At 38.5% G+C, this 13,523-nt stretch overlaps 1 protein-coding gene across 1 annotated transcript in view; it reads left to right on the top strand.

The window, feature by feature from the left end:
- Positions 1-13,275, top strand: part of LOC132816841 (proteasomal ATPase-associated factor 1-like) — a 48,558-nt gene extending 35,283 nt beyond the window's left edge. The window contains exons 9-12 of the mRNA XM_060826819.1: positions 143-258; positions 7,978-8,060; positions 9,627-9,709; positions 10,290-13,275. Coding sequence (XP_060682802.1) covers positions 143-258; positions 7,978-8,060; positions 9,627-9,709; positions 10,290-10,367 — 360 coding nt within the window. The 3' untranslated portion in view covers positions 10,368-13,275. The remainder of the gene's footprint in view (positions 1-142; positions 259-7,977; positions 8,061-9,626; positions 9,710-10,289) is intronic.
- The last annotated feature ends 248 nt before the right edge of the window (positions 13,276-13,523 follow it).

The following is a 13,523-nucleotide window of genomic DNA, read 5'->3' on the forward strand; positions in this document are numbered from 1 at the left end:
TTGAGGAATGTGGAGTGTAATCATAATGTCTCTTGATATCTTTTTAAATCTAGAAATGCCAACAAATACCTCAAAGCCCTAACACATTCAGTCTTAAAAACAACAGATTTACCTGACGTATTTCTGTATTGTGAATTTTCAGATATTTATGTTTGAGGGATCCGATGCTTTCAACTGTTGTACCTTCCTTTCAAGTACATATATCCTCGCAGGAACACAGGATGGTAACATTTATCAGCTGGATGTTCGAAACACAAAGTAAGTATGCTGTGTGGTAATACCCTAAATCAACTTGGTGGTTAGCTTGGATGTTCAGTTCTTTTTGTGATTATATTGTCCCACTTCTACAAAATCTTTCAAAAACACAGATTGGTAAATGATAGAAAGCAGTGTTTTACATGGATCATTGCTAGAACACTTGTTCACTATTCGCATAAAAGATTTGCAGTGAGGAATCAAAGGTACAATTTCAAATTTTAGGATGACACCAGGTTGGGGTGCAGTTAATACCAAAAGGATGGTGAAAAAAGTGGAATTCACTGTGAAAGGGATGATTGAAATGAGTAGTTCTTGAATTGAGGGGAAGCTAGATTAATACCAGGAGATAAAGGTCTCTAGACTCGCTGTTGTTAGATGAAGGGTGTGAGGAGATTTGTGTGGAGCATAAACACTTGCCTGTTAGACCAAATAGTTTGTTTATAAGTTATATCATTAAGTAGTAGATACTTAATGATATTTTGTAACTAGTTGATATAAACTAGCACTACTCAAGAAAAACATGCTTATTCTTTTCACTTAAATTTAGCAAATATCTTTAAATTTGGTTTTTAGCTTGTGGAAATCATATGGGGAATTGGAGAAAATTCCTTTGAAGTTTTAATATTTAAATACGTTTTAATTTGTATTTTCCATCTATGCCTTAGCTGTTCTATAATTCATTGGAAAATGCCTTTGTCACGGGCTGGGTCACATGACCCCAACATGACATTTTCATTGTACACTATAGTATTTAAGCAGCATATCATTGTATGTATTCATAACTATTATTGCAGATTGTTATCAAATTGCAAAAGTGTCCTTATCTCACAAACATATTTCTAAGTAGAAGCAAGAAGAAAGTTTATTTGACCAGATCAGCCTAGTTAAGTGATGTGTGAGAGTCTTTAAGAGAATAAAGAGGTTCAGCTAGGGAGCTCAAAAGAGTGGCACTGAAAGCACTGAATGCTGTGCTGCTAATGGTGGGATCTGTTTATAAATACGCTGGAGGTGTGTGGGTGGTGATAGGGTGACCATAAGAGAGATTTTTGGGCAAATATCAGAATTTCAAATGGGCAATGCTGGAGACATAGGGACCATTTTACCTAAGCAAGGATAATTAAGTGAATGCTGATCAGAATGTCTGCAAAAGAAAAATCAAGTGAAAAAGACACTAAGTAGGATCTACGCAACAGACCGCTTGTAGATGGAGTTTTTGAATAAGTAGAAGTAAGTGGTCTTACATTTGGAAGTAGAGTTTGAAGTTAGACTAGGGTTGAACAGAATGGAAAGAATTTCACTTGTGGGCACCAAGGTTTAAGGCTCTGTTCTCGCAGATACTGAACTGGAGAACATTGTAACAGATTGGATCTTTGGGAGATTGTATAGAGTTAGCATACTATTAGCATACACATGAATACTGACTGTATGCTGCTGCTGCTGATGCTGCAAAACAATGTGTAGATAAAGAAGACAATGCCGAAGATAGATTTTCGGATATTATTTGAAGGAGAGCAAAACAGCGATTGCTGGGGTCATCTTCAAATGGGTGTGAATTACATCATGCAAGGGCAGTTCCATGGAATTGGACAACAAAGATTGAGGAAAGATGGTCATCAACTGTAATAGGTACTGCACAGAATAGGAACGAAGTTACAGCTCATCGTCCAAGTAGTCATTCATGTCACTTGGTTAGGACTGTTGTGGTGTTGAAAAGGGTGAAGGCATTTTGTGAAGTTCAGGGTTCCGAGCGGTAGATATGGTACTGGTTCTTGAAAAGGGAAGGGCAATTGGGAATTGGTTGAATGCCAAGTAAGTTTTTTTTTAAGGAAGCTAACTACCACTTTATAAATAATGGAACAGTTTGTGAGGGAACAGAACCATCACTTATTGTCAGAAAGGATTTGATAGTGCGGTTGGGGAGTGGTTACTCAAGATTGGCAGGGGATGAGAGCCTGAGAGGGAGTTCAGTTCAGAGGGAAGCAGAACTGGTGACAAAAAGTAGAACATTTGTGAACATAGTTAGAAGATAGATGAAAGGAAGGCAGACATCAAATACAACCAGAATGCAGTAATAGAATAAAAAACAAATTTAAAGGCACTCTGTTTGAACGCGTGTAGAATTAACAAGGTATATGATTTTAAGGATCAGACAAGGTAAATGGATATGATTTAATTACCGTTATTTGGACATGGTTAAATAGAGACCCGGACTGGCTGTTGATTATTTAGCGATACTAGTTATTTAGGATGGAAAGGATTGGGTGGGGGTTAAAAGGATAGCCTTGTTTATAAGGATGAAGTCATCAATTGGTGAAAAAGGATCTTGGAGTAAAGGGCTGAAAATGTGTTGCTGGAAAAGCGCAGCAGGTCAGGCAGCATCCAAGGAACATGTGAATCCTCTTGGAGTAAAGGGTCAAGAAAAAGAATCAGTTTGGGTGGAGCTAAACAGCAGCAAAGGGGAAAGCATTGGTGGGAGTTACTTACAGGTCACCAAACTGCAAGGGTAATGTTATACACCATCATGTAACACGGGTAATATAATAATAGATGAGATATATGTAGACTGGACAAACTTAATCAGTGCTAATGCTTTGGAAAGTAAATACCTAGTCTGTGTATGAGATGGATTTCTAAAGCACTTGATTGAGGAATCAGCTAAGAAGCAAGCTATTTTAGCTGTAATAATATGTAATGAGAAAGGGCTAATTAATAACTATGCTGTATAGAAATCTTTGGGGAACAGAGATCACAATGTGTCACAGTTTTCTTTTTAGTTTGAAAATGATATTCATTTCAATCTGAGAAAGTGGAATTATTTAAGGTTTTGGTGGATTGGAAAAATACAGCAAAGAATATGACAATAGACAGCTAATGTCTCGTGTTTAACGTATTTTATGGTCAATAACAATTATTTACCCTTCTAAAATGCTAAAACCCAACAGGAAAGGAGATTCAGCTATTGCTAACAAGAGAAGTTAAAGATTGTAATACATCAAACAAAGGAGCTTGTAAGCCTGCTGGAAAGATACGATTTGGAGCAATTTAGAATCCAGCAAGAGATGACATAGAAACTGATAAAGGAAAAAGAGAATACAACATACAAACTAGTGAGCAACATAAAAACTGATTCTAAAAGTTTATTTATGTATTTTAAAAGCAAATGATGTGGGTAATGCAGTGGCGTAGTGGTCAGTACTGCTGTCTCTCAACACCAGAGGAACCCGGTTCGATTCCAACCTTGGAAAACTATGTGGAGTTTCTCCCTGTGTCTATGTAGCATTCCTCCCAAAGTCCATAGATGTGCAGGTTTGGCAACACTAAAAATTGTCCCATAATGTGCAGGTTTGATGGACTAACTGTGGTTAAAAACCCTATGTTGTGATGGGTGGTTTGGGTCTAGGTGGAAAGGGAACAGGAATAAATCTTTGGTGGATTAGTGCAGACTTGATAGGCTGAATGGCCTCTTTCTACATTGTAGGGATGCGAAGATTCTAAGATTAGCAATGACAGTGATGGTCCATTACAGTTGGAGACAGGAGCATTTACAATGAAAAAGAGAGGGATGGTGAAAAAAATGAAACAATTACTTTGTTTGCTTTCATGGAAGAAAACAAAAGAACAAATGAGATGTACAGCACAGGAACAGGCCCTTCAGCCCTCCAAGCCTATGTCAATCCTTATGCCCTTACTTAATGAAAAAAACAAACCTTCTGCTCTTATTCAGTCCATATCTCTTTATTCCCTCCTTATTCATGTTACCATCAAGATGCCTCTTAAATATCGCCAAACATGCCTGCTTCCACCACCTGTTCTGGCAGTGTATTCCAGACTCCTCCTATTCTCTGTGTGAAAAACTTCCCCCTCACATCTCCCTTAAATTCCACCCCTCCCCTGCCCCCCCCACTCCTCCCCACCTTGAACCTAGGTCCCCTTGTAATTGAAATTTTAACCCAAGGGAAAAGTCTCTGTCTATACACTCCATCTATGCCTCATAATTTTGTAGACCTCTATCAGATCTCCTCTCAGTCTTTCCAGTGAAAACAATCCTAGTCTTTTTACCCTTTCCTCATAGCCAATGCCCTCGAGACCAGGCAACATGCTGATTAACCTTCTCTACACACTCTCTAAAGCTTCCACGTCCTTCTGGTAGTGTGGTGACCAAAACTGCGCACAATACCTCAATGTGGCCTAGTAAGGGTTTTATATAGCTGTAGCATGATTTCCCAACTCGTACGCTCCATGCCCTCGCCGATGAAGGCAAGCAGGCCATGTACACCTTAATCACCATGGCAACCTATGTTGCCAAGTTTGGTGTATTGGGGACTTGCATGCCCAGATCTGACTGTATGTTAATGTTACTAAGAGTTCTGCCATTTACAGTATAATTCGTGTCTAAATGTGAACCTCCAAAGTTCATCACCTCACGTTTGTCTGGATTAAATTCCATCTGCCATTTCTGTGCCCAAGTTGCCAGTCTATCCACATCATGTTGTTTCCTTTCACAGTCGTTGGCATTATTGGCAACTCTACCAATCTTTCTGTCATTTGTAAACTTACTAATCAGACCACCCACATTTTTCTTCCTGATTATTTATATTTACTACAAACAACAGAGGACCTAAGACTGATCTCTGTAGAGCACCATTAGTTACCGGTCTCCGTGCTGAAAAAACACCCTTCCACTGCTACTCTGTGTCTTCTACCACCAAGCTAGTTTTGTATCCATCTTGCCAGCCCACCCTGAATCCCACGTAATTTTAGTTTTTGTACCAAACTGCCATCGTACTAAAGTCTATATAAACTACATCAACAGCCCTTCCCTCATCAATTATCTTTGTCACCTCTTCAAAAATTCAATAAGATTGGTGAGACATGGCCTTACCAGTACAAAACCATGCTACCTGTCAGTACCTAGTCCATTTTCTTCCAAATGTGCATATATCTTGTCCCTCGGTATCTTCTCCAAGAGTTTCCCCACCACAGATGTCATACTCACTGGCGTTCTGATTTCATGAATTATCCCGGCTTCCTTTCTTAAATAAGGGAATAACATTGGCTGATCTCCAGCCCTCTGGAACCTCATCTGTGGTCAAAGATATCTGCTAATGCCCCAGCTATTTTTTTCCCTTGGCTCTCACAGTAACATAGGATAGATCCCATCTAGCCCTGGGGAATTATCTTCCTTAATGCAATTTAGGACATCCAAAACTTAATTGTAGATTTGACCTCAAATAACTGCTTCCAATCCACATTCCCCAGTTCCCACCTAATTTAGATGTAATTGGCCCTTGCCGAATTAATCACCCTTACCTGAGGGTTACTCTTGTCCGTGACTACACAAAATCTTATGGAGTTATGGTCACTTAACCCACAATGCTCTTCTACTGAAACATTGATCACTTGGATAAAGGTACGAAAAATTGGGAAGGCAATGGCTTAGTGGTATTATCACAAGATTGTTAATCCAGAGATCCAGATAAAGTTGGGATTTAAAATCTCACCAAGGCAGGTGGTGGAATTTGAATTGAAAAACAAAATCAGAATTAGGAGTGTAATGATGACCATGAGTCATTTTCGATTGTTGTAAATACCTGTCTGTTTCACTAATGCCCTTTAAGGGAGGAAACTGCTGTCCTTACCTTGTCTCATCTACATGTGACTCCAGACTTAAGCAATGTGGTTGACTCTTTGCTGCCCTCTAGGCAATCAGAGATGGACAATAAATATTGGTTTACGATTTTAGAGAAGGGTTGTAGCTCAGCTTGAGCTTCAGGTTATAAGTTTGCTCACTGAGCTGGTAGGTTTGTTCTCTGATATTTCGTCACCATGCTAGGTAACATCATCAGTGAGCCTCCGGTAAAATGCTAGTGTTCTTTCTATTTGTACCTTGGTCTGTTAAAGTGAGTGATATATCATTTCTGGCTCTTTCTCTCAGAGATTGGTAACTGGGGTCCAAATCGATATGTTTATTGACTGAGTTTCTATTTGACTGCCAGGCCTCTAAGAATTCCCATTCATGTCTCTGTTTAGCCTGTCCTATGATGGATGTGTTGTCCTCATCAAAATGGTGTCTTTCTTAGTCAGTGTGTAAGGATAAATACTACCTTAGCCAAAGATGCCCTCATCCTCTGAATGAATTAAGAAAAAACCCGAAAATGCTATGGAACCAAGGGACATATAAAAATGAGGGACTGAAAGAAGTTATTATTAACAAAGTGATAAAGTAGAAAAATTAATTAGAGCACAGATTGATAAATCTGCTGGAGCAGATTATCTGTATCCTGAAGAATGCTGCTTTAGGGATAGTGGATGCATTGGTGACCATCTTTCAAAATTCTGTTGATTCTAGATAGGCTCCAGCAGACTGTAAATAGTAAATATTACTCCTGTCTTTAAGGATGTAGGGAGAGAGAAAACTGAGAACTGTAGACCTGTTAGTTAAACATCAATAGTCAGAGGACTGTTAGAATGTGTTGTAAAAAAAAATGCTAACTTGACATTTCGAAAATAATTATATGGTTGTGCAGGTTCAATGTGGATTTTTGAAAGAAAAATTCTGCTGGACAAATCTGTTGAAAGCTTTTTGGGTTTGTCATAGGATAGATTAAAAAAAAACAAGTGGATGTGGAGAATAAGGGTTTTCAGAAGACTTGGGGATAATATACTGTTTGGGATTGAGAATTGGTTAACCAACATAAAGCAGAGTATTTCTGCCCATTCACTTAGCCCACTCATTTCCACCTAGTTTTCTGTCAAGTTTGGAAGTATTACATTTGGCCCCCCAATTCAGATCATTTAAACAGATGGTGAGCAGCTTTGATTCAAGCACTAATTCTTGTACCCTACCTGTCTATCATTCTGCCATTGATCCAGTTATTCCAACACTCTGCTTTATATACCTGAATAAATAACAAAGACAGAGTATTTCTCCATGTTGAGGCTGGGCAGTGTTAATGTCCAAAAGAACCTGGGTGTCTTCCTTCATGAGTCACAGCTGCAGCATGCCGTTAGAAAAACACATGGTATATTTGCCTTGATTGCAAGGGGATTTGAGCATAGGAGCAAAGCTAGCTTCCTGCAATTACAGAGCCTTGGTGAGACTGCAACTGTATTGTGCACAGTTTATCTGAGGAAGGATTGCTTACCATAGAATGAATGCAGTGAGGTTCACCAGATTAATTCTGGAATTGTGGGATTGTTTTATGAAGCTAGTTTGGGTAAACTGAGTTTGTATTCTGAGAAGTTTAAAAGAATTAGATCAACTCATTGAAACTTATGAAATTCTTAGAAAACAAGGGACAGGCCATTTAAGACCGAGATGAGGAGGAATTTCTTAACTGAAACTCGTGAATCTTTGAGCTTCTGCAATCCTCTGGGATAGAAAATTCCAATCACTGAGCATGTTCAAGACAAAAAAAAAGTTTCTAGATACTAATAATTTCAAGGGAAATGGGAATACCAATGGAAATTGGTGTAGAAGTAGGTGATTAGGCATAATCTGTTTAAATCCCAGAGCAGGTTGGAGGGTCAAATGGTCATCTGCTCCTATTTCCTGATTTCCTAAGTGGAGTTGAGTGGTTGAGAATTGAATGCCATAACTTTACATTAGACAGAGAAAATTGTGCTTACTAGAAAAGCCTCCTGTGCCACAATCTCCTGGAGTGTGTGTTTATATTTTACAAAGGTAGATTTAGCTCACTTTGTTTTTTTGCCTTGCAGAACCCCTCTACAGTTGATCCATCGATCAGGATCCCCAGTGCTTTCTTTGTTGCCCTGTAAAGAAGGCTTTATAGCCAGCCATGGTAAGATAGCATTTGTTTCTCAATTTCCATCTGTTCGGTACACATGCAAAAAGTCAATACAGGAAACATGCTCCATATTAAGAAATGTGATCATATTAGAATATATCCAAGTTAAATATTGAAAAACAGTCTCAACTGGAAATACGTCAGTCATTTTGTCTCTTACAAAAATAAATAAACCTTTAGGTATAGAAACCTATTCCATAACCTACACAGAATATAATAATTTGATCCATTTCCATCTACGTCTACCTTATTCTCCACTATCAACAGTTTACTTTCCTTAACCTCTATTCAACCGTCCCACCCTCAGCTCTAATTGAAGTACTTGATTGCTTGTAATCGTCTAGAAACTGACTTTAACCTAAGGTAGTTGTGAGTAAACGCCCATTCTGAAAATTATGTTAGACATGCAGCTACTTACTGTTCAAGCTTTCACAATTTTTCTTTCTCCCCTGGCTGGCCTTTTGCAATCTATCCTTTGTAAACTTGAAGAGATCCAAACTTCTACTGCCTGTGTCCTTCCTTGTGTCAAGTCTCATGCACTTACCTCACTCCATTCTCCCTGATCCACACTGGATCGCCTTGCAGTCAGACATAGCTTTGATTTTTTAAAAAAATTCTCATCCTTGCTTTCATGGCCCCCATGACCAAATTCTTTCCCATCCCTGATCCGTGACTGGCGAAGCAGAGTTTGATGACTCCTTGCTTCATTACCTGCAGGTCTGATAGTTTGGATAAGTTGAGTAGCTCAGCTGAAAACTGACCAAATTCATCCTAAGAAAGTATGCAAGTTGACCATAGATAACCAAGAGACCTTTCAGCACAAAGTCAACTGACCAGGAAAGCATGAAGAAGACTATGGAAACAAAAAATACAGAAGGTCAATCACCTAGACGTCATATTTCTGATCGCATATTGACTGTTGGTGATAGCTGGTTGTCTTGTGGGAACAAGAATAAGCTTGTAGTTATGTAACAGCCATTCAGTTGTTCCTTGCTGACACATGGTAGCCATGCTTGTGCGTAAAAAATGAAGCTGTACCTCCAAATAAGCAGCTACTGAAGCAGTGGGTGAGGTGTGAGAGTAACCTTAAAATAAAATGGTTTCATGCGAACTGGAAGTTAATATATATTAAACATGTAATAACGTGGAACCAAAAGAGAAAATGCTGGAAAATCTCAGCAGGTCTGGCAGCAACTGTAGGGAGAGAAAAGAGCTGATGTTTCGAGTCTAACTGACCCTCTGTCAAAGCCCAGCTTTGACAAAGGGTCAGTTAGACTCGAAATGTCTGCTCTTTTCTCTCCTTACAGATGCTGCCAGACTTGCTGAGATTTTTCGGCATTTTCTCTTTTGGTTTCAGATTCCAGCGTCCGCAGTAATTTGCTTTTATTATGTAATAATGTGGCTTGTTTACTGGAGCATGGTCAAAGTAGCTGAACCTCCAGGAGGTCTGGATTCAAGTCCCACCTGCTCCACAGCTGTGTCATGACAGCTCTGAAACGGTGATCAGAAATTATCCAACCAGCAGCCAAACCTTCAAACCTATCTCACTTACTGTTTCAGGTGATGGAAGTTGTTACATCATTCAACAGGATCAGGATTATGTAATAGAATTTTCTGGGCCTGACTGTGACCCCATTTACAAGGTAAGCAAAACAATAATGCTTCACATTTCTATCAATCATGTTTGGTTATCTCAAATATGAACATTAAAAATTTGGTGTGTAATTTTTCTGTCAGTTAGAGTTTTTAGCTTTTAACAATGAGCAATTGGAAATTAAAACCTCTACATTGTCAGGAACGTATTAAACGCATCATTTTATATCCAGTATTAAATATGGCAAGTTTCCTCAATTTATGAAAGTACAGAATTTAGTTTTGTAAAACATTAATTCAAATTACAATGTGTGGTTTGGGCTTTCATTTAATCCTTGGGGTGACAAGAGCGTGGGATTTGTGACTTTTTAAAAATGTGTCTCTTTTCAGTTTCTGAATAATTGGATATCAAAATCATTATTTTTGAGTTGAAATTTGAGTTGTGAATGTTAAAGATTTTAGTAGAATATATCTAATAACTTAGCACCTGCACCTTCTGTTTTTGTTCCCGTTACCAATCTTGGGAATTGTCATTGTTCACCACTTCAGGGATGCCTCTCTGCACAGTACATTTTGACAAATTTTATATTGTTTAATATGCTTATCTTTCTAAACATTCTTGTATTTCAGGTAGTTCTGTGGGAGAAGTTTGCCTACACTTGCTCCAGAGATAGCATTGTGAGGAAGTACCAACTGCTGAATTTCTGAACTCTATTATATTGTTCATAAGGAGGGCACTTCAGATAAAGAACTTGAAGCTTAACCTGTTAAAACCATTGTTAAAAGTGCAAAACAGTAACATTTTAGCCTTGGGACTGCAGACCAACATGCAGGTCGTGGGAATTGCTATCCAGTGTGTATTAGACTCATTAGCATGTACAAGGGGATGAATTCCACAAAAGTTGTTAAATTAAGTTCTGCTTTGTAATAATTGCATTATGTCAGTCATTATGAATATTTTTATAAACAGGATGGTTTAAAAAAAAGTACCATTTTGGAATTACTCAGATCAGGCAGCATCTATGTAGAAAGAAATAAAGTTAATGCTTCAAGTGAATGACCATTCAATATAATTGAGAAACATTAGATATGTCAATGCATTTTAAACAAGATGTGGGTGAGACAACATGAAAACAATGTCTGTGAAGGCAGAGGACAAGCAAGATTGAATGATGAGTTTGGCCCTACAAGCAACGGTAGCAAATGTGCTATTTCTGAATATGAAAATAGGAGAAAAGTCAAAACATATAAAGAAAAGTGAACTAAATCGGAGCTTATGGTCTGAAATTACTGAACTCGTTATCAAGTTCAGAAGGCTACACAGTGCCTCGTTGAAAGATGAAATGCTGTTCCTGAAGCTTCCATTGAGCTTCTCTCGAACAGTGCAGTAGTCAAAAGACACAGATGTCAGTGTGAGAGCAAGGTGGCAAATTAAAATGACTGGTTACATGAAACCCAGTGTTATGCTTGTGGGCTGGCCATAGGTGTTCCACAAACTAATCATCCACTCTGCTTGATCTTCCCAGTTTAGAGAAGATCACTCTGAGCAGTGAATGTAGTAGACTAAATTGATGCAGCATTATCAAATGCAATCATTACTTCACCTGGGAGGAGTATTTGGTCTTTTGGTGAGAAGAGAAGTAAAAATGTTGTGACGTCTGTTTTTACATGGAGCAGTGCGATGGGAAGGGGCTGGATGGTTTGAAGAGTGAATAATAGCACTACACAGAGAGCAGCCCTTTGTTTCCCAAGCTGTTTTATTCCATTTTTGTTGTATGTTTTGATTTTACTTTTATTTTTGCTTTCAGACCTACTCTAGGCCCATCTCTTGTTTAGGTGAAAGTGGGTACTGCAGATGTTAGAAATTAGAGTGGTGCTGGAAAAGCACAGAAGCTCAGGTAGCATCCGAGGAGCAGGAAAATCGATGTTTCAGGCAAAAACTCACCTATTGTTTAATTTCTTCTTCAATTTTCTGTTTAACCCTGTAACCCCATTAACTCTTCTGTCATTTCTGTTTCTCCATCCTTCTACTGCATCACGGACATTTTTCTCTTTGTCCTAGCCACACCTTGCTCAAAATATATTAAATGTCTAACTCTCCCAGTTCTGATTGAATGTCATTGACCTGAAATATTAGAATGTAAGAATTAGGAGCAGGAGTAGGCCGCCCGGCCCTTCGAGCCTGCTCCACCATTCTATAAGATCACGGCTGATCTTTTCGTGGACTCAGCTCCACTTAATTGCATTCACTGTGTTTCACTCTACATAGATCCAGCCTACTCTACTGAGTATTCCTAGTATTTTGTGTTTTTATTTCAGATTTCTAGAGATCATAGTATTCTGCTCTTTGGTGGTAAAAATTACAGTGTGCTCTCCATTCTTTTAAATTGTGTGTGGCAATAATAGAGCTTAGTCCACAGAATTAAGCGATCATTACTGAGAAAATAAAAGTTGTTCTGCAGTTCTGTTTTGGCTCTTTCTCAAAAATGTAATACTTATAGCCATATTGCAGAGCTAAGTTGGCTCAGAATCAATATTGGTAAGATATGTTTCTCAGTTTTTTTTTAACTTTTTCTTTTGTAATTGTGTCTTCCACCAAATTTCATTGTCTTGGGTGGAAATTTAATTTGGTTTTCTTGGTGAGCACCTATGAAGGCATGACTTGTAGGCAGCAGAAACTTCTGTTGCACAAGTCTATTTATGTGGACCAATGAAAACACACGAGCTGTACTATGTGCTCGATAACTACCTACAGCAAGTAATAATTATATTGAGCCTTTTACAAAACCCCTGTCTGCTAGGTGTGACTAAATAAATACATTTGCGTATATATGTGTGGACTTTTGAGGTAACATCAAAAAATATGGATCACCATTTGTGTTAGTATTAAACTTGCATTATTGTACATCAGTTTATTATATTCATTCATGGGATGTGGATTCCCTTACTGGGCCAGCATTTATTGCCCATCCCTTGTTGCCCTTGGAAAGGTGATGGTGAACTGTCTTCTGGAACTGCTTGGTGCAGCAACACCCACGATGCTGTTTGTGATGATCTTGAACTCGACAGTAATATATTTCCAAGTCAGGATGGTGAGTTTGGATAGGAACTTACAGGTTATGGTGTTCCTATGTATTTGCTGCCATTGCCCTGGTTTGTAGTGGTTGTAGGTTTGCAAGTGCTGTCTAAGGAATTTCTGTGGAGTTCTGCAGTGTACCTTGGAGATGATCACTGCTACTCAGTGTCAATGATGGAGGAATTGAATGTTCGTAGATGTGCCAATCAAACAGACTGTTTTGTTTTGATCTGGATGGTGTCAAATTTCTTGAATGTTCTTGGGGCTACACTCGTCGAGGCAAGTGTGGACTATTCCATCATACTGCTGAATTTTGCCTTGTAGGTGGTGGGCAAAGTTTAAAAAATCTCACAACACCAGGTTATAGTCCAACAGGTTTATTTGAAAGTACAAGCTTTCAGACCGCTGCTCCTTTGTCAGGTAGCTAATGGAGCAGGATCATAAGACACAGGATTTATAGCAAAAGATCATAGTGTCATACAACTGATGCGATATATTGAACAAACCTAGATTGCTATTAACTCTTCCATCTTTTAAATTGGATTGCAGGTTTCAATTCATTAACATGTAAATCCCAAAACTACTTTCAAGCCACATTGTCAAGATAACTTAAGGTCCTTGAGTGACCACAAGGTAATATTATTTAGCAGTTGCTTATGGAGTAGACTAAAACTGTGTTTCACCGTTTTGAAAACCTGCATTATTTGGATTTTCTCCAGTAGAAATAGGTCCAAATTAGTTAGTTTTCTTGAATATTGGAATCATCCTTCATGCTCCTCTCTGGTTCG

Source organism: Hemiscyllium ocellatum, chromosome 6 (genome assembly GCF_020745735.1).
Source record: "Hemiscyllium ocellatum isolate sHemOce1 chromosome 6, sHemOce1.pat.X.cur, whole genome shotgun sequence".
Classification (NCBI taxonomy): Eukaryota; Metazoa; Chordata; class Chondrichthyes; order Orectolobiformes; family Hemiscylliidae; genus Hemiscyllium; species Hemiscyllium ocellatum.